Genomic DNA, 22,391 nt, shown 5'->3' with positions numbered 1-22,391 from the left:
TTTTAGAGTCTTGGAACAACGAGTCAGCTGCTTCAATGAGTGCCTCTTTTAGCATCTCTCAAGTTAGCAGTGAGAAAAATGACTGCTGTCCTGACAGCCAGGATTTTAGTTCCTTCTCCTTTCTTTTTCTCTCGAAGGGAAGTCGGTGTCGTAGTTTTTATGAACGGTCTGAAAATGCCAATCCGCGTTTCCCTTTTTCAACAGTAGACGGCAGATGAAAAAAGTCCACCTCCCCGTATGGAAGTGATAAGTTTTAGTCTTTTTACTCAGTCCAGCTCCCCTACTTATTTTTATACCCGTAAGTTTAGATGACAAATCGGAAGCTAACTCGCTAGCTTGCTAGAACGTGATCTGCACATGCGCAGTGACGCCCGTGTCAGAAAAGGTCAGATTGGACAGACCGACTGCCAGTCAAGTGACAATTTTCATAGTGGCTGACGTCTGCGATCGACCGGTAGAGTCCGATTGACGTATTGGGCACACATGATCTAGATGTTACAGCAGCAAAGTATCAGACATTTGGGAATGGGTTCTAGCTAGAGGTTGAGGTTTCAGTGGGGGAACTGAGTACTTCCGAGTTTCCCAAGTCCAGGAACAAGCTAGTGGATAGCAAGGTGAGTCTGAAGCTAGGGAACGGGTTCTAGATGGACAATTTAGTCGGATCGAGGGGAACCAACTCACTCCAATGCCAGCTCGGGAATGGGTTCTGGCTGGTTGTTTACTTTTTGAAAAAGGCTTCCAGCGAGAAGTAAATATTTAGTTAAAGCGTGGGAACTAGTCTGATCCAGTGACGTAGAAGTCTACAAGTCTTGGAACCAGTTCATTGAAGTGTGGGAACCAACTACATCCAAATTTAGTGTAGGGTTTCGTGATCGCAGTCAGGCTTGAATTGAGCCGTGGGAACCATTTAGATCTCACAGCCGGCGACAGTAAATATTTCTTGTCTCCATGGCGACAGCAGGGCTTGAATAGAAAATCAATTGTTAAATCCATCCATCCATCCTTCGTCTTCCGCTTATCCTGCACTCAGGGTCGCGGGGGATTCTGGAGCCCATCCTGGCTGTCACAGACTTCATGCTGTGGGGCCAAAGCGCCACCACGCCACCGATTGTTAAATCCATTAAAAATAAAAGTTGTTAATGGAAAAATCTGTGACGAAGTAATAATAATGAAAATGTCTTCTCCTCTCTCATTGACGTTTTTGTTGAAAAAAAAGCAAAAGCCCTCCTGGCCGGTGACGGAGAAGCGCACATCTTTATTTTGTCTTTATGACGTCGAGAAAACAACAAGTTGAAAAACGACAATGACAGCAAATAGGAATAAAAAGAAAATGTGATTAAAAAAATAAACTTTGTGAATCTAATAATAATAAAAAAGTCATTACATTCAATTGGAAACACATTCTGATTCCATGACAACTCCTGTTTCTGAAAATCTATTTTACTCTTTTTTATTGCATTGCATTTTTTGGATGCAAAATTTTACTTTGTCACAGTAAAACCACATGTAAAAAATAAAACATGTACCACTTAATTTTTTTTAATCTTTTTTTTCCGCGTCTAACGACCCCAAGCAAGTTTTAACCCTTTGCTGTCCTCACAAAATAAATCTCTTATCTTTTACTATATTTTATCTTCACACTCCTTCAAAATAAGATTTGGTATTTACAGGTTTGGCATTTATTCAAAACTTTTGTTAAAAATTAAAGATTCATTTCTGCCTTATTTTATTCAAATTAATTACTCTTATTTAAAACGTGAACAACTCGGCCCTGAAACCAGTGATGGAGATTTACTCCATTATGTCCCAGAAAAAGAGATTAGGATTGATGATGTTCAAAATAAAAGCCTCCAGTTTGTATGAATGCGTGCACACACACACACACGCACACACACACACGCACACACGCCCTCATACACACAGTTGAAACACACATTACCGTATTACCGTACACACAGATTTTACATGACCTGATCCGGGTCGACAGGACAATCGACGGCCGACCCCGGTTGCCATGGCAACAGACATTTACATCGCTGAGTCCGCAGCTAATTGACCATGCTAATTGACCATGCGTGTTAGCTTAGCATGCATTCTGCATGCTAAGCTAACACGCAGAGACTCACACTTCAGCTCATGTACAGTCCGTGCGGCCCTGCATGCTAAGCTAACGCACAGCGACACACGCGTCACATGTCGCTCGTTTTGTCAATTTTACCGTTTAACCTTTAAGAAAGCGGCGGCAAACAGGGAGTTCATTACCGATCGGGTCAGTGGGAGTCCGATTAGCCAATCGATTGGCTGATTGATAAGCTGGAACCGACCCGATAAATTTGATAAGCCAATTTTGAAAACGTCACGAAACAAAGACAACCGATTAAAAACAACGTTTAGAATCAATTGATACGCTTTAAAAAATATAAACATTTATATTTGAAAAAAAAGATCGATTTAACAAAATAAATCACAATTCAACCAATAAAATCTGAGTATATCGATACCTTCAACATTTGGTGGCGGCGCTTTTATTTTGAAAAACATCAACCACAACCTCTTAAATACTTAGTTATTATAATCATAGTAATAATAATAGTAACAACAATTATGATAATAATAATATAATATTTATAATATATTCATATATACATTCATATATATCAATTTCTTGTCAGGATTGAGTTTGAACCTGAAATAAGACTACATAATTCAATTTACTATTATTCTTATTATTGTTACCACTACTACTAGTATAATTTTTTATCTTTTTATAACTTATTTATATCTGTGCTATTTTGAAATTGATGCTTACAAAGAAGACACGGATTTATTTATCTGTTTATTTCTTTTTCCTGGCGTAAGTCGAGTTTACCTCCATCACTTCACCTTGCTAAATTTGAATTTGGTACTACAAAACAAAGGATGACATTTTAAAATCTGTAAAAATCAAAAAAATATATATAAATATAATTTTTTAAATTTTTTTCAATAGAATTACCCAAAATTTGACTCTGGAAAAATTAAAAAAACTCACTTTCTCACAGCGGGTCGTTAGCGACGGCAGCAACAAACACTCACATTTAGCATCTGGGCTCGGTATGGTGAACATTAGTATCACTAACAACGGTACAATTTACTGCACTTGAACTTAGACACACACACACACACACACACACACACACACACACACACACACACACACACCCACACACACACACACACACACAAACACACACACACACATTCGTGTCTAGTATTTACACAACTGTGTCGACGGTCATGCTCTCTGAGGGTCCAGCCTCCGCCGTCATGTCTGGAAGATCCATCCCAGAATAATACAGACAAACAACCCTTCCCCCCCCAAAAAAAACAACAAAAAAACAAACCAAAAAATTCCCTCAGGTTTGAGCTGATTTGAGCAACAAAAAAAATTGTCATAAGACTACTATTATAATAATAATAAAAAATAAAAATCGATAATAATAACAATAAATAATAATAGTAATTTATTTAATTTGGCCTGGAATTTATGTGGAAAAACAAACTCAAATTAACACGAAATCACTTTAAAACCTGGATTCTAAACACTTGAAATCAACTTTAAAATAAGCACTTTAAATTTCATACATTGGAAAAAATTCTAACAATTTATATTCTTGCCAAATGACTTTTGGGGAGAAACTTCCTGATGATTATAAATAATAAACCACAGGAAATAAAATCAAATCTTTTTTCCAAGTGGGTGTTGCTTTTATTTATTCATTTATTCATAAAACATAATTTGATTCAACCTTCGGGATTCATCTGTCTTTGATTTTCATTAGATATTTTTAGGGAAAAAGGTTTGGGGATAATCTTTTGAAATATCCAAAACAGCCTTGGGAGATTAAAATAAAATCATTTCATTTTAAAAATATTAAATAAATGGCAGTGATTATTGTTAAAAAAAACTAGAATATAATTTCTTTAAATTTCCACAAGCCTTTCACAATAAGAGGTTAAACTCAAGATTTTCTTTTGAAATTTTGCATCCATTTTCATATACCAAAATTCAGGGGGAGGTTCACTTCATTTTAAAAATATTTATTGGAAATGTGAAATAAAATAGCAGTAATTATCAATATTATTTAAAAAAAAAGTATATACAGTATAACATCTTTCAATTTCCATAAACCTTTGAGAATAAGAGAGTAAACCAATGTTTTATTCCGAAAATTTCGCATAAATTTTTTATGCAATTTTTTTTTCCAGGAAAATTTTGTGGAAATGTAAATAAAATTTTATCGATTATTTTTATTATTATTGTTATTGTTAGTACAATTATTGTTGCTGTTGTTTTTATCATTTTGCTGATTAATAGTAGCTCCTTGTAAAGTCAAAGGAATGTTTGTTTTTGGTTTTTTTTTTGGGACTCGGGGGGCACAAACACACAGGAAACCAAGGGTTTCCCACATCCGGGCGGAAAAGCCTGCGTCCTTCAGTGTCCTCTAATTTTGAAAGGGTTTGTCCTTTTCAGTCTAAGACTCAACACGACACGTTAATCCCCTTGTTTCCCTCCCCGAAAAAAAAAAGAAGAAATGTCTGCGTCGGCGCGACACGCCACCGGCGCCACGGCGACCGGAAAGGGTCCGCCGATAATACTGATTCTGCGACCGGTGAGTCCGGGGTGCTCAGAACATCACCTCCTCGCTGCTCCCGTAGTCGCTCTCCAGTGTGCTGGACCCTTCCAGGCTCCGGGGGTTGGACTTCGGAGGCCTCATCTGGGGTCTGGTGCCGCTGGGCGGGGGCGGCGGCGGCGGCGGCGGAGGAGGAGGAGGAGGCCCGTCAGCAAACGACGGCGAGGCCACGCTCAGACGCACGCTGAGTCTCTTATAGCCGGCGGAGACGTTGTCGGCGCTCCGGACGCGCTGTGTCGGGTAGTAGCTGATGGCGGTGTACTCGCTGGGGCACTGGGGCGGCGGCAGGGGGAGCCCGTCGGGTCCCAGGAAGTCGTCCAGGTTCTGGTTGCTGTAGCACGGCGGCAGCGGCGCGCGGCGGTCGCAGCGCTCCAGCGGGAAGGGGAAGCCGCCGAATCGGGAGCTCCTCCGAGAGTCCAGGGTGGAGGCGGGGTAGACGTCCTCCACGATGTCGAACTTGGGGAAGTCCTGCGTCACCGGGCGGCCGTAGTAGTCGGGGTCGGCCGGGTAAACTGAGGGTAGACGGTGGCGATAAGTCACACATGATGTAAGAACTGTAATTACACTTCTAATACACTGTTATAACACTGTTATAACAGTATAACAGCGTTAACAGTAAAAAAAACAAGCAACGGGATGAAGTCCTGGTTTCTGCAGGAATGATCTAGACCGGTGGCAGTTATTAGTGTGTGTTTTTTATTCAAAACAAAAGGGCGTGAGACTTCAGGTCAGGCTGGAAGTAACGTTTGATTGGTCTGGACATGGATCAACCCAAATATATACATTTATATATATATATATATATATATTTTGAGCGGCATCACTTATATATGTATATATATATATATATATTTTTTTTTTTTCTAGTTTGTTTTTTACAAAAGACCAGTTACTTGATGTTTCAGTATAAATAGATTTAACAGGTAATTAAATAAAAAGTCAGAAGAGGAAATCTGAAAATATAATACATTATACTGTAAGTGTTTATGAATGATATAGAAGGAAAAAAAATACTTGTTTTTGAGGTCATTTCTTTGGGATTAACTTAACATAACCCAAAACCTTCATGAAAATAAATTGAAAATAAATCAATAAATTTAAAATAATCGGAAAATGACATTGAAAGGAGGTAAAAGCCAGAGATGAGTGATGGCAGTCCCCACGGCAACAGGTTGGACTGAGAGAAGGTGCTTTTGAAAGATTAAATAAAAAAATGAAAAATAAAAAAATCCAGAGAGGAGTAAATGGTGTGTTCTGATTGGTTCACCCAAATAAAGGGGCGGGGTCAAACCTTTGACCTCTGCCGTTGAAATCTAATCCGTCTCCCCCAAAACTAATCTCAGAACTCTTTTTTTCCTGCTGGGAACGATAAAAAAAACAACTGTTTCCGAAAGACGTGGCCAAGGTCACGCCGACCTTCAAGTCACTCTTCCTTTCCCAAGCCGTTCTCAATGGCCAGCTGCATCTTCGGCAAATACCTTGCAAACAAATACGCCGTCGCCTTGACTTGTGTTGATACCGACTCATTTCTACATTTTTTTTTTTTTTAAAAAAGGGAGAGGTTTGAGGGGGTTGTCACTGAACCACATTTTATATTGAATTTAAAGAAAGAAAAATGTGTTTTCTTTTTTTCTTTTTTTTTATGATTTTCTTATTTCTCTGGCCTCAAAGAGTTTGATTATTATTTTTTGTTTTCTTTCCTTGGGGCTTTTTTGTTTCACTTTTTTTTTTTCAGAAAAAAAAACATCCAAACGGAGCGACAATAAGCTGCTACAAGAAAGTAAACACTGACATCATTGAAAGTGAAAATACATGTACAATTGCTGCAATATACAAAGAAAAAACACAGAAAAAAAAAAATTTGGGAAGAATTTTTGATAAATCTACATCTCTACAGGACAGGATGTATAGATGAAAATGTGAATAAAAGTGTGAATAGTTTGTTTCTGCATGGCAGGTGAATGAGTGGGTGAATGAGTGGTTATATCTCTTTATCACTTGCAAATGAAAGGATGTATGATTGTACGTCTCACACATACATATATATACAAAAACATTTACATATACACACAGTGACACACACACTCATATATATGTATGTATAGCAGCTACATATGCAATATTTTGTCATACTCTTGTGCACTCCTTATCTTTCACTTGTTACTTGTTACTAAGACACTTTATAGTTTATTTGTATTTCTTATTCTCCCTTTTTCTCTTATTTTTTACTGTTTATACAATTTTTCTACTATCATTTATTATTGCTATATTTTTCTTGTAACTCATGCACAGCAATTTCCTTCGGGATAAATAAAGTTGTTCTTATTCTTATGTATATATGCGTGTAGATGTGTATACACACACATATACGTACATACATACAAATACAATATATATGTGCAGATATGTATTGATATATACACAATATATATACACAAATATATATACATCCTATTTCAATGTTATTTCAATGTCATTTCCTGATGATTTTAAATTTACAAACTATTTTCATGAACGTTTCAGGTTATACTATTCAAGAAAATATATGCATTTAAAGGTATTAAGTTAATCCCAAAGAATAACCCCCAAAATAAATCTCTTTTTTTCTTTTATATTATTTATAAACACTTACAAAACGAAGAAATGAATGCATGTAAAAGCGTCTGCCAAATGACCGGAATGTAAATGTAATGTACAAACTTGTATATATGTCAAAAAATATATGAATATATATATATGATATATGATTTCATTTTCCCATTCATTTCATTGTGAAATATCATGAATTAATCGTCAGGAAAAAAAAAAGGAAATATAAAAAGTAAATTAAATGTATAGGAAGGAGATGGAAAAGACTGAAAATGTTCAAAGTTGAACAAGAGTTGCAGCTCCCAAATTGTATTGCATTTGTAAGTGAAATTTGTAAATTGTAAGTGTATTTTAAATCAGATTGGGTCGACACCATGGCGCGGCGGTTCGTCTTCGGCCTCAGGCGATGGATGGACGGATTGTTAAATCAGACGGGATCCATGATGTCATCATGTCACAGATCAATTACTACTACTTTACTAAAGCTCTTTATGTAAAAAATGCGTTTCCTGTCGATACCGACAACAAATACAGCGAGGAGGAATTTAAGCAGGATGGAAGAAATGAAACATTCAGAGGGAGAGAGACCATAACAACAACAGCGTGTTCAATAATTAAACTGTGACGGGACGCCGACGCAACCTTGAACGCGCATTTAGAAATAATCAAAATAAAGTTTTTATACGCCTTTGATCCAAAACAAAAATTAAAACCTCGCGCTCCGGATCGGCTCGTGAAGACCTTGACTGGTGGTTGTGGAGTCGGATATCGGCTTTCCGACGACGTTTAGACAAAAAGTTTGATATGAAAATTGTGATTTTCTCCCGCGATGTTTGACATTTGATTGACATTTTGTTTACAATTGATTTACGTCTGATATTCGATTAGCATCTTTACAACATTTGATTGACATCCCTCTTTTATTCCATTGACATCCTTCCAAAATTTGCTTGATATTTGTCTAAATTTAATTGACATGGTTGCTAGTTTTTGATCGACATCTTACTCTTGATTGACATCTCTCTGACATTTGATGGACATTTTTCTTCCTTTTGATTGACGTCTTTCTGACATTTGATTTATTTTTCTAAAAATTCAATTGACATCTCTGTCACATTTGACAGACATCTTTTCTAAATTTGATTGACATCATTCAAACATTAGATAAACATTTTCCTGACATCTGATTGACATCTCCCTGACTTTTGATTGACATCCCTCCGATGTTAAACTCTTCTGCTCCTCCGGTTTCTAAAAGTCGCGTTTCAAACTTTGCTTTTGCTCCCGCTCATTGGACGGCAAATTTTCCTGGAGTAAGATCTTGACTTAGAAAATAAAACCAAACAATTTGTCAGGAAATAAAAATAACAACTGACTCATGAGAGTCGCACCGTTCACCCTCTCAGTCACACCGATGCTAACGGTTAGCTTTTTTTTTTTTTGGGTAGATGCTCGACAGAGAACCCAGGAAGGACAACATGGCCGACTCAACACGGAGTCTGGGATTTGAACCCGGAGCCGTTCAGGATGTGGCGCTGTCAAATTCATCCTCCATTGACCTTTACATGCCGATTTATAACTCAATCATCACATCCAGCCTCCAAACATAAAAGAAAACTGGCTTTTTTTTTGTTCCTCCTTCCAGAAAACTTCACCTCTCCATTCTGATTGTCTAGAAAAAAAAAAAAAGTTTTGAGTTTTTCTTTTGATTCTGTTATTGGAAAAGAAATAAAATCATATTTCTGTCAAGCTCTGTCAAAATACAATATACAAGATGAGTTTTGTCTTGGTCATGCATCCACTCATCTTTTATACATTTACTTGCAGATGAAGTTTTATTTATTGAATTTGTTTTTTTTCCTCCCATATATCTAAACTTTGGTTGCAAAAAGTTGCCGAAAAAAAAGTTTGTTTTCCCTGATAAATTAAAGAAAATATAAAAATACCTAAACAATTGTCGTACGTGGATGCAAATAAACTAAAGCGGTAACTAAATTTTGTTTAATAATAACTAAATTATAATAACTAAATTATTCTAATAAATATATTTTGGTCCATGTTCATGAACCAAAACAAATCCTCCCATGAGAAATGATGTGAAATGGTTGAATTCCGTCCTGGACAGCCAAGTAGAGCCAAGAAAAGTACTTTTCTATGCTGATGACTACTTTCTACTTAAGAACCTGCTATTCATCTTCAGGATGGATATATTGCCATGTTGCCGATACCGTCCCGCAAAACTAGATCCGACACGCCTGTGCCTGATCCCCCCGAAATACAAGCTTTCTTTTTCATTTTTAAGTCGTCCAATGCTCAGGATAGGCTAGAAAACTACTTTTCTATGCTGATGACGTTGTTTTCTATATTAGAATTTCCGATCCTTCGTTCTCCAGGATGGAACACTATCTGTGTCGTAGTGATGCAGCAGCGTGGCTGATGTTTCTCAGCTAGCGGTTAGCAAACTGTTAGCAGTTGGGGCTTTTTTCATGCGGTCATATTATTCGCAAAATGATTTGTTCGGGAAATCACCGCTCGTGATGGCTGAACTCCTGACTTTGCTGGATTCAAAGTCCATCCGGTCTTCGAGTTCCTTGGAGAATCCACTTTTGTTCACCCGTCTTCTTTTTTTTCCCGATATTTAAAATAAATATTTGATATGTAAAATAAATCCAGGGGCCACCTTGGCTTGGATTTATGAAACACCCGCCCAGTAAACTGTGAAGATGCAGCGCCAGGGTCACGTCCCCACCCAACCGTAGCTGAGTCACCCGCTACCGCGTTTAACAAGCGTTCCCCGATAACGAGCAAGGAACCGCAAGAACGTGTCCTTTACCCGCCGCGATAAGGTCAGGCAGACGAACGAGCTGCCAGGCTGGCGTTGCCCGGGGGAGTGACGCCGTGACGGACGGCTGATCCGACGCTTCTCGGCCGTCTCCGCGGCGTCGCGATGGATGTGTGAGTCACGGCGCGGCGCTATCGATCTGTTACAGGAAACAAGAAAAGAAAAGAAAAAAAAAGAAAAACAACGCCACGAACAAAAGAGGAGAAAATGTGTTAGAGGTAGATGGAAAGGGGGGGGGGCGGCATAAGGAGAACAAAAGAGGAGGAGAAGGCGAGGAGGGAGGGAAGGTGGAGAGTGGTGAGATGGGAAAATAGAAGAATTTAAAGAAAAAGGAAAAGCAAAACAATGCAAGCGGCGCCTCGAGGGGGCGCTCCGGGTGCACGATCTGACTGCAGTACCCCGCAATTCATGAATGAGAGGGGAATGATTGGATGTGTCCCAGTGATTGATAGTTCCAGCCAATCACAGCGTGGCTAGCAGCAGCTGCTCCCTCGCTGTGAAACATTAGCTTACAATCGCAAACATAAGCGGAAACGTTAGCATCCGATAGGTATCATTAGTAGCCAGTGGGTTCATTCTGGTTTTTAGTAGCATGCAGAGGGGAAAGCTGCAATTTTGGGGAACCCCCCGAAAAAAAAAAAGATGGCAGCTTCCGCACATCATGGCGCTGGTGGGGTACGACTGAAAAATATTTCTAGATTTTTGTTGTTATTGTAAAGCAGTGAGGATAAAAAAGATTGATAATGTTGGGGTTACACGAAATTAGCATGTGTTTCGGACCTATATCACGCAAGCTGTAACACACACACACACCTTCATAGTCCATGTCCCATTGGCTCTTCCGGATGGAATCGTTGTCCGAGCTGGACGGCGGCCTGGCTGGTAGGTTGGGGGCGACGCTGCACACCACCGGGCCCTGCGTCCTGAGGCCGCCGCCGCCCTGCGAAACGATCTGGCTGCGCGGACGAAGCGACCGGAAGGGCGTGTGGTCAAGGTCGTTGGCGGGAACCAACATGGCGCTCATCTCGATGGGGGTCCCCTCGGGGGCGTCGGCCTTCGGGCCTTTAGCCAGGCTGTGCTGAAAGTAGCTGCGGACCGAAAACACCAGATCCTTGATTTCACACTTGAGTGACTTCCCAGCTCCAACGTTCTGCTGTGCTTTTGTTTTTTTATTTTGTTTTTTTTTTTTTAATTCTCTGGCTCTCTGGAAACTTGGACGTAAACAGTGCTGGTAATGAGTGAAAATGTTGCCGGGCGTCTGCCGCGTACTTGATTTATTGGCAGCATTAATACGGAATGCGAGGTCCGCCGGTTTGTTTTGCCTCCTAGAGCCTCAAAATTTATCAACGGTGCCGTAACGAGGCTGTTTGGGATGCCGGGCCGGCGAGCTAGCCGGGGTTTTTTTTTTTAGAAACCCGAGGAGGAGCGCGGCGCGTGCTCTCGTCGGCCGTGTCTTTCAGAGCGAGACGTTTCTGCTGAAAATTCCGGCGCAGCTTCGCACTTGTATAATTGAAGAATTGGTGGCGCCGGCAGAATAAAGATGGCCTCCACACCCCCGGTCAGCCTCCCGCGCCCCCGTCCCCCTGCCGACGGTGCGGAGTTAGCGGGTCGAGGCCGTGGGTGGCTGTTGTTAAATTTTAAGAATCCACTCGTAGTGGACTGTTGATTAGTTTGGCGAACTTTTAAAATGGGGACTTGAAGTTTTGGCCTTTTTTAATTGAAGAGGTCATACTAACAAGTCAACCCCTTTTGTTTATTTTGTTAGTAATTGATTCATTTGTCTAGTTAATGTTGAGTTTCGGTAGTTTTGTTCAGCTGTGACTTTTTTGATAAGTGATTCGTTTTGTTAGCTATCGATTCATTTTGTTGTTTCATGATTCATTTTGTTAAGGAGTGATTCGTTATATAGCGATTTTATTTGGTTAGTTGGAGATTCATTTTGCATTTTAGTGATTGATTCATTTCTTTGGTTAATGATTTGATTTGTTTTATTAGCGATTTACTTTTTTTGTTGGTGATTCATTTTGTTAGTAATTGAATCATTTGGGTGTTTTGTGAATGGTTTTGTTCGTTAGTGATTCTTTTTGTTTGTGAACAATTGATAGTGATTTGTTTTGTTGGTTAGTGATATCATTTGTTTTGCAAGTTAGTGATTTGCTTTATTAGTCAGTTATTCATTCCGTTAATAAGCGATTCGTCTTGTTAGTGATTCATTTTGTTACTCACTGATTTTTTTTAATTGGTTTGTGAATCGTTTTGCTAAATTTGCAGCTGCAACAACCTCTTTGTGAGGAACCACACTTTACACCAAGAAACCAGCTAACTTGGTGACCTACACCAGCCCAAGTACCACTGTTACCTAAATGTAACCAAGTACTAATACACTTTAACTTCAGCAAGTACTTTTGCTGCCTTAGTTTAACCAAGTGATCCTTTCACCATGACTCTTACTAAACTTGACATAATTCCAAATAAGTAAGCAACACCTAACCTAGTAGTAGTTAGGTTTCAGTAGTCTACTCCTACTACTGCTTTGACTACAGCGACCGCAACTACACTTGAATCAGTAGTAGTAGCTGCCAAAACACTACTGTCAGAGAAATGTAACCAAACAGCTATGTTGATTGTGCTGTTGTACTTGCCAAAAGCAAGTAATAAATTTAACTATTTCTGACATCAAATAATAGTAATAATAATAATAATACTAATAGTGTTACCCGAATGCAATGAAGGACGTTCTGGAATGAATTGGATGAAGTGATGCAGAATATCCCCAGAATCAAAGAGCGGTAATTGGTGCAGACTTCAATGGGCATGTTGGTGCAGGCAATAGAGGGCTGAAGAGGTGATGGGCAGATTTGGTATACAGGATAGGAACGCAGAGGGACAGGTGGTGGTAGACTTTGCAAAAAGGACGAAAATGGTTGTAGTGAACACTGTTTTTCCAGAAAAGACAGGAACAGAGGGTAAGAGTGGAGGAAGGAGCACGCAGGTAAGACTACATTTTGTAATAGACAAGGTAACATGAAAGAGATCAGTGACTGCAAAGTAGTTGTAGGCGAAAGTGTAGCCAGACAGCATTGGATGGTGGTTTGTAGGATGACTCTGGAAACAAGGAAGATCAAGAGGACAAAGGCAGAGCAAAGTGGTGGAAACTGAAAAGGGGGGAGTGCTGTATGGTTTTCAGGGAGTTGAGAAAGGCTCTGGGTGGTCAGGCAGAGCCTCCAGATGATTGGACAACTACAGCTAATCTTATCAGGGAGACAGGTAGTTGTATTGTCTGGAAGGAAAGTAGATTAGGAGACTCTCCTTATCTACTCTCCAAAGAAGAAGTGGGACACTGAGGACTGAAGAGAACAGACAGGAGCACAGGGAGACCCTGCGTGATGGAAAGACAGAGGTATCAATGGCAAAACAAAGGGTTTATGATGACTTGTATGCTTGGTTGGACAGTAGGGAGGGAAAAATGATCTATACAGGTTGGCAAAACAGAGTGATAAATATGGAGAGGATGTACAACCGGTCCAGGTAATCAAGGATAGAGAGGGGAATGTATAAACAGATGCTAGAAGAGTGATGGAAGATGGATAAGGTACTTTGAAGAGCTGATGAATGAGGAAAATGAAAGAGAGGCAAGGGTAGAAGAGGTGACTTATTGTAGACCACAAAGTAGCAGAGATTTGTAAAAGTGAGGTGAGGAAGGCATTGAAGAGGATAAAGAGTGGAAAGGCAGTTGGTCCTGATGATATACTTTTGGAGGTGTGTAAGTGTCTAGGAGAGGCAGCGGTAGAGTTTCTGGCTGCATTATTCAACTGGATCTTAGAGAGTTGGAAGATGTCTGAGGAATGGAGAAGAAGTGTGATGGTGCCCAATTTTTAAGAATGGGGAGATGTGTACAATTGCAGCAACAATGGAGGGATAAAGTTGATGAGCCATACAATGAAGTTATGGCAAAGAGTCGTGGAAACTAGACCGAGAGTGGAAGTCAGCATTTGTGAACAGCAGTATGGCTTCACGCCTAGAAAGAGTACTACAGATGCAGTATTTGCGTTGAGAATGCTAATAGAGAAGTACAGAGAAGGTCAGAGGGAGCTGCATTGCGTTTTTGTAGACCTGGAAAAAGCATATGACCGGGTGCAAAGAGAAGAACTCTTGTTTTGTATGAGGAAGTCTGGAGTGGCAGAGAAGTATGTTAGACTGGTGCAGGACATGTATGCTAGCTGTGAGACAGTGGTGCAATGTGCTGTAGGGTTCAAGGTGGAGGTGGGACTCCATCAGGGATCAGCTCTGAGCCCTTTCTTGTTTGCAGTAGTGATGGACAGGCTGCCAGATGAGGTTAGACAGGAATGTCCATGGACCATGATGTTTGCAGATGACATTATGATCTGTAGTGACAGCAGGGAGCAGGTGGAGGAAAATCTACAGAGGTGGAGGTATGCTCTGGAAAGGAGAAGAATGAGGGATAATTTCAGCAAGACAGAGTACTCAGGATCAGCAGTCCAGAGCAACGGACAGTGTAAAAAAGAGGTGAAGAGATGGGTTCAAGCAGGTTGGAATGGGTGGAGAAAAGTGTCAGGGGTGCTATGTGATAGAAGACTATCAGCCTTAATAAAAGGAAAGGTGTACAAGACAGTGGTGAGACCAGCGATGATGTATGGACTAGAAACTGTTACAATGACAAAAAGACAGGAGGCAGAACTAGAGGTTGCAGAGATGAAGATGCTAAGGTTCTCTTTGGAAGTGACCAGGATGGATAGGATCAGGAATGAGTCTATCAGAGGAACAGCACAAGTTAGATGTTTTAAAGAGGTCAGAGAAGCCAGACTGAGATGGTTCGGTCATGTACAGAGGAGGGATAGAGAATATATTGGTAGACAGATACTGATATTGGAGCTGCCAGGCAGGAGGTCTCGAGGTAGACCAAAGAGAAAATTTATGGCTGTAGTGAGAGAGAATATGAAGGTAGTTGGTGTGAGAGAGGAGGATACAGAGAATAGGGTTAGATGGAGAAGGTTGATTCACTGTGGCGACCCCTGAAGGGAAAAGCCAAAAGGGGAAGAAGAACCAAGTCCTACTGAAATCTAACCTGTTACTGCTACCTAAAAGTAGGCAAATTATATTATACTACCCAGTATAGTACTAATATTGCCACTTGAACCTTATCAAGTGCCATAGTAACTGTGTGGAACCTAAACCGGAGAACAGGTCCTCACCCGTTGGAGTCCTGGACGCACACGGGCTTCTTCTTCTTCTTCTTGTGCCGGATGTAGCGCTTCCTAACGCACACAAAGATGGCCACCAGGAAGGTGGCGGCGAGCACGCTGACGCTGATCTCCAGGATCTCCATGTAGCCGATCATCGGCAACACCTGTGGGGAGAAGGGGCGGGGTCAGGTAAGGGGGCGGGGCTAAAGTGGGGGCGGGGCGGGGGCGGAGACTCACCTGAGCCTGCGGGTCGCAGTGGAGGGAACCATCCGATACTTTACAGTGGAACCCGCCGGGACAGGGGTTCGGGGAACAGATGTCGATCCGGTTGCGACACCTGGTTCGGGGGGGGGAATCAGTGGATCAATATGAGTGATCGATTGCAAAAAGCGGTGATTGATCACTAATCAGAGGATTAGGAAGTGACAGAGAACAGGTTCTTTTTGGTCTTCAAGGGTGCGGTGTGTGTATAATGTGCATCGGCATTGTTCAAAGCTTCTGTGTGTGTCAGTGTGTGTGTCAGTGTGTGTCAGTGTGTGTATGTTTGTTCACCTTGCGTCAGTGTTGTCCACAATGTGTGTTTGTGTGTGTTCACCGTGCATCATTATTGTCATTGGGGCATATATGTGTGTGTGAGTATGCATGTATGTGTGTTTGTGTTCACAGTACATCAAAGTTGTCTACGGGTTGTGTGTGTGTGTGTGTGTTTGTCTGTGGTACCATGTTTGTGTGCCTGACTGTTTTTGTGTATGTGTTCAACCTGTGTTAGTGTTGGCCACAGGGTGCACATATGCATATGTATCAAGTGTGTTTGTTTGTAGATGAATGTGTGTGTGTGCATGCACATGTGTTAATGCATTTGCATGTGTGTGTATGTGTTGTTACCTTGTTTGTTTGTCTGCATCCATGTGTGTGTGTGTGAGTGTGTTCATCCTGCATCAGTGTTGGCCACCGGGTGAATATATGCATGTGTATGCATATATGTTAATTTTTGCATATACATGTGCATTTGTGTGTGTTTGTTTTTGTGTGTGTGCTTGCATTTGTTGATGTGTGCATGTGTGCACGTGTGTGCATGCATGTGTGTGCGTGCATTCACTGTGTGGCTGCAGGGTATACATATATACATACAGGTATGCATGTGTATACATGTGTTTGTATGTGTGTGTGTGTGTGTGTGTGTGTGTGTGTGTTCACCATGGATCAGGGTTGTCCTCAGAGCAGTTGCACATATAGCCCTGGGCCTTGGGAACACACACCCTGCCGTGGACGCAGGGCTGCGAGGCACAAGGGTTGTCCTCCAGCTGGCAGAGGGTGCCGTGGAAGAGCCCGGCACACTTGCAGCGAGGCTCTGTAACACACACACACACACACACACACACACACACACACACACACACACACACACACGTCCCAAGAGTTACTGGTGGGGATCTTTGGGACAGGGCGCACCCTACAGGCAGGGGGAGGGAAAGTCACAGAAAACGCAGGCAGATTTTAAAACAAAACATGAGTTTTTCCTCACTGAGCGTCGCCATCAGCAAGGAAGCGACTGCAATGAAGAAGAAGAAACGCGGAACACGAACTTTAAAAATTTTTTTCCCCCTCTTTTAGAATATTAATTATTGAGGTATTTTTCGACTCATCATTTATAATTTTTTTTCATCCACTTATTTAATTCTTTTTCTTGAATTTATTTCCCACTTTTGCTGTTTTTTAGGCCAGACTTCAAGTATGTATATATTTTTTCTTGAATTAAAGGGGAATATAATAAGATTGGGATTTTTATTTTCCTCTATAAATCTCTCTCTCTTTCTTTCTCTCTCTCTCTCTCTCTCTCTCTGTCTCTCTCTCTCTTTCTCACTCTTTGTATATATTTATATATATTCACATTACTACTGCCATTTTTGCAGAAAATTATTGCTTTAAATGTATGTATGTAAAAGTATTCATTTATATTTACTATACTATATATACAAAAATATTTACTACTTTACAACTAATTTTGAAATTCTGATTGGTTTACTTATCATAATTGTCATAAATATATAATTGCTGATTTATATTCTTTTTTTGCTAAATTTTCCAACAATTTTATTCACATTCATATTTCTTCTACATTTTTTCTCAATTATTTTTATTTATTTTTTTTCTGGCTAATAGCTCTAGTTGGTCTCACACACACTAACACACACACACATTTGTAAGTATATACATTAATATATATATATGTACACATATATATGTGTGTGTGTATATATATATATATATATACATATATATGTACATATATATATGTGTGTGTATGTATGTATGTATGTGTGTATATATATATATATGTTGTTGTTGAGCATGTTGTTGATGCTCTGATGGAACCTGCTGCTTAGAAGCCCTAGCTGGGAATCCTTGGCGCACCGATGTCGGAGGTAAACAGCCGATAAAGAAATACAAACACATTTTCTATAATCTTATCAGACGCCGCCCGACGATCTCGGTGATGTCGAGCGATGTCAACGCGCATTCACACACACACACACACGCTCCAGTTTTAATCTCTATTCTTTCGGCTCGCAGGTCCGACGTGATCGGTCAATTAGCGATAACACGAGATGCTAATAAGGTGCGGAGGGAAGCGAAGGGCGAGGAGACGACTGGAGCGCCGACTCGTCCTCGCCAACCTCAAGCGGACCCGCCTTCTTCCAAGGACTAAGAACAATCATCCAAGAAGAACCCAGGTGGGAGAACATGGAGAACCCAGTGGGGACAACATGGAGAACTCGGGTGCTGTTCCACCACGTCTACTTTGGTAAGCGTCGCCTACTGCTTTGTGATTTGAAGTACTTGTACTGCAGTCGGGTATGAATAAATATAGGTGCATAAAAATTATACTATTTTACCCTGTTAGCGTCTAGCTTTAAACTAAAGTTGGCTAGCTTTAAACTAAAGTAAGCTAGCTTTAAACTAAAGTAAGCTAGCTAAAAACAGTGTTGTTTATGGCCTACAAGGCATTATGGGATTGATATGGTGATTAGCGGCGCTTCAACAGATTCACCCAATCCGTGTGTGAAACAGGACGTGGAAACAGGAAGTGGATGCGGAAGCAGGGATGCTAAGTGACCATTAGCTATTTCCTTTGTTAGCATCTCCCGGGATCTCCATCCAAGCTAGCAACACGATCTCTCCTCGCACTCTGAGGAGACCAGATGTTTCCACCTCCCCCGCTGCCCCCTAGAGGCCGGACGTGTACTCACCTCCGTCGGCGGCCTCCTCGCAGGCGCCGCCGTTCAGGCAGGGGTTGCTATCGCACGGCGCCCGGCTGCAGCACTTGTACACCCCAAAGACCCTCCTGCTCCCGGGCCCCGCCCACTCCGACGGGTCACCCGCTCTGATTCGCTGCCCGTTGAGCTCCAGGTGCGCCAGGCAGCCCGAGAAGCGGCGAGGGCGTGCGTTGGATTCGGGGTCGCGACCGGCGGCGAAGCGGAGGGCGCCGTAGCGGCGCGTCATGTGGCAGGGCTGCGACAGCGCGGCGGAGGCTGGGTGCTGCCTGTCCAGGGTCAGGCGCAGGGAGGACGGCGCCACCTCCAGGACGACGGCGTGCCAGCGACCGTCGGACAACGGCGGGGAAGGAACCAGGAGCCGGGCGGGGGACGCCATGTTCCCGCAACTGTAGCGGAACTGCAGCTGCCCGTCGCTGAGCTGAGGAGGGAAGAGGAAGGTCGGTCGGTTACAACGTTGGCTATGGAGCGGCGGCGAGGAGCCGACCCCGAAACACTCGGAGGAACCCGAGTCCTCAATCATGGGAGCCAATCGATGAGCGCCGCGAAGGACAGTGGCGTCGATTCTGATTAAATCGTGAACAATCTTATCAACCGGTTGGAGATTAATCCCTGACTTTCACCTCCTTTAAACCTCCTGGAGAGGCCGCGTTTCAGCCAAGTACGTAAAAACAGCCCGGCGGGATCGCCGTCGCCACGGGAACCACTCGCTCCTGCCATTTTCTACTACATTTTTACCCGAAAAGGCATGCTGTAATTCGTGCTAGGTATGGCTGAAAGCAGTTTTATATGAAAAATGTCATTTTAGTTAATCATTATCATATAATAATACATTTATGACACACTAGCACTACTACTGCAAATAATAATCTTCAACCCATTCCTTTCCACATTGAATCGTTTCTGATGATGAAAAAAAACAAAGCATCTTGTTAACATTCAGCCGGCGTGTCTGACACACACACAAACACATCCACACACACATACACACCGACGCGTGCACACACACACACACACATACATAGACGCACGCGCCATGCTTTTGCTTGACAAGTCTTTTGTGCTACAAATATAATCTGTGTTTGCTGGCAGCCCAGCGAGCTGGTGAACTCCCCCCGCGTCCCCTTGTAAACAAACATGACACACACACACACACACACACACGTGCACGGCTATCTAGTGTTTCATCAGCATCAGCGCGGAGCCTCTTTAAAATTTCTTGCAAACTCAGCGCTGCAAACTAACAAACCATGCCTCCCCCGCTGCTTCCCAAGCACTACCTTTCGTTTTCATTTCCCGCACCTTTCAGATGTGCATGTTGTCTTTATACAATGAAGGATTTTCTCAGATTCCCTATTAACGTAACACACACACACACACGTAGGCCCCCGGTGGTTGCCGAATGCCGCCATGCATTAATGATGGGATGTCCCCTTGCCTCCCGCGTCTCAAATTGCTGCAAAGCTGACGCTTTTAATTTCTCTTGTTTTTTAATTTCATTGATAAACAGGCCAGAGAACGCTGGCGGCCACCTTTGAAGAACCCACGCTCGTTGGGTTCCAATGACGCGGTCGTCAACTTCCATTGGATTGTTCGATATAAAAATAAAAAGACTTTTTTTGTTTTTAAACATTGAAATGAAGTTTCTCGTGAAAGCGCATACTTTATTTTGTCAAGTGGCTCAGCTTGGTCCCACTTCTTTTTCCTTATGGGGAATTTTTTCTTAATTATTTTGAAAAACAAATCGGTTGGAACAACTTGAATTTGAGGAACGACATTTATATGTGTATCAATGTTCATATATATGTACATATATGTACATATATAATAACAATAGATAAAAAGTTGAAAAATTACAATATTACCAATCAAATTAAATAAATGATTTTGAAAATAAAAAAAAGATATTGAAAAAGTAAAATTCATCAACTCATTCTGGGGAGCTGATATTTAAATAAGGAAAATAAGTTGAAAAATTAAAAATAAACATAAAAGTAAATAGAAACTAGAAAAAATATTTTGATAAAAATCAGAACTAAAAATAAAAATAAATGATCTGATTCTGAAGAACTGATGAATAAAAATACATATATTTCTGTAATTTCAAGTATAATTTTATACTCTCTTTCTATATATATGTATATCTCTTTATATATTCTTTATTTCATTTATATATACATATATCATTGAGAATGTTGATAATAAAATGATACAAAACAAATATATATATATAAAATTGATAAATAAATAAAATCATAAAACACAAAAAAATGTGTTCGGATAGAAAATTACAGAAAATGTTCACAAACTGTGTAGAATCATGGGAATCAAATCTTTCTGTGGAGAAATAAAATAGTGGCAGGTAAAAATGTAAGAAAATGGAGATGATTTAAGAAAATATTAGAGAAGAAAAAAAATGTTATATTCAAGAGGAAACCAATTGATTAATAAAAATAATAAATGAACCCACAAGGCATGGCAGGTTGTTCCCTGAATCCTCCTCTGCTTCCCTCGACGGCATGAACATGAGGAAGATTCGGGCAATTGCTCCAGGCAGGATGTGTGTGTGTCTTTGTGGGTGTGTGACTAATGAAAAGGACCGCCCTGCTAACGTGTTCCTGCTGTGGATGATAAACACAACCGGAAAAAGCTCTGCAGCCGTGCAACCCGCCTGCTTGGGGACGAACTACCATTAATATTAACAATCACTTCACACACACACACACTTTCTCATTCTGGTTTTCTGCTGAAAACAGTTTTTTCTTTTCTTCTACTGAAACATCTAGCGGGCTCTTATTTTGAAAGAATGCAGATCGTCACAGAGGTTCCATCCTGTTGCTGCTGATTTTGGCGTTCAGGTCCTGGTTTTAGTTCAGGTCCGTCCCAGACCCCCTCCTCGCCGACAGGGTCTCGATTACCCCCTCCTTTCACTGGTCCTCCAGGACCATCTCCTTCCACAGGGTCTCCAAAACCACTTCTTTGCGCAGTGTCATAATTACCATGGGATCTCATGTACCATGTCCTTCCTAAGAGTCTGCAGTACCACTTCCTTCCCAGGTTCTCCTATACCAGGGGTCGGCAACCCGTAACACAAAAAGAGCCATTTGGCCATTTGGACCCTTGGAAAAGAAAACACTGGGAGCCGCAATTACTTTCTGACGTCTAAAATAAAGGCACCACTGTATATACTGCTTTTTATTACCTTTACACTTTGTATAAACAAGTGTGTAGTGTGTTGCTTCTGAAATTCACAAAGTATTACAGAGAAAATTAAATTTTATTTATGTAATGAACTCATTCTGAGCTTTGGGCTTTCAGAGCGTTTAGTGGCGCCTTGACCTGAATTTTAAAAATAAATCGGGAAAAAAATCACTGTGTCAGTAAACAATAAAAAATAAATATTTGCAAAATATCTTCATAAATATTTATTTTACCTGGTTTATGGGACTTCTGCTCCTGAACTTCTGCAGCATCTGCAAATCAGCTTTGCCGGCTGGCGGGTATACCGGCTTCCGCGAGTGTGATGTTATTTTGGGCGGCGAAAAATAATAAATATAATTTCATTTAATATATCAAGATCACAATAATCTTCCAACTTAGAACTAAAAGTTAAAAAAAAAGGAATAGACACAAATGAAATATACTTCAATTAAATATGTATAATTTATTTTCCCAAGCCACTCTCCTATACCACCTTCATTTTATAGGTTGTTATGGATCTCAATGGTTGCCATTGGTGCCAAGTTGCCAAGCGCCTTGCCTTGCCTCTAGCTTCAACTCTTCCCTGGTACCTGGGATCTCGGTCAAG

The 22,391-nt window shown here is 41.0% G+C and overlaps 1 protein-coding gene across 1 annotated transcript in view; it reads right to left on the bottom strand.

Moving 5' to 3' along the window:
• Positions 1-1,230: 1,230 nt before the first annotated feature.
• Positions 1,231-22,391, bottom strand: part of fat2 (FAT atypical cadherin 2) — a 73,414-nt gene continuing 52,253 nt past the window's right edge. Inside the window, exons 23-28 of the mRNA XM_086178832.1 lie at positions 18,560-19,004; positions 16,506-16,659; positions 15,546-15,645; positions 15,318-15,472; positions 10,918-11,192; positions 1,231-5,185 (exon numbers count right to left, since the gene is read on the bottom strand). Coding sequence (XP_086034958.1) covers positions 4,668-5,185; positions 10,918-11,192; positions 15,318-15,472; positions 15,546-15,645; positions 16,506-16,659; positions 18,560-19,004 — 1,647 coding nt within the window. The 3' untranslated portion in view covers positions 1,231-4,667. The remainder of the gene's footprint in view (positions 5,186-10,917; positions 11,193-15,317; positions 15,473-15,545; positions 15,646-16,505; positions 16,660-18,559; positions 19,005-22,391) is intronic.

Source organism: Fistularia commersonii, chromosome 31 (assembly GCF_037954325.1).
Source record: "Fistularia commersonii isolate RoL2024-O1a breed Wild chromosome 31, RoL_Fcom_v1.0, whole genome shotgun sequence".
NCBI lineage: Eukaryota > Metazoa > Chordata > Actinopteri > Syngnathiformes > Fistulariidae > Fistularia > Fistularia commersonii.
The sequence above is the reverse complement of the archived record's forward strand: the minus strand, read 5'-3'. Positions and strand labels throughout refer to the sequence as shown.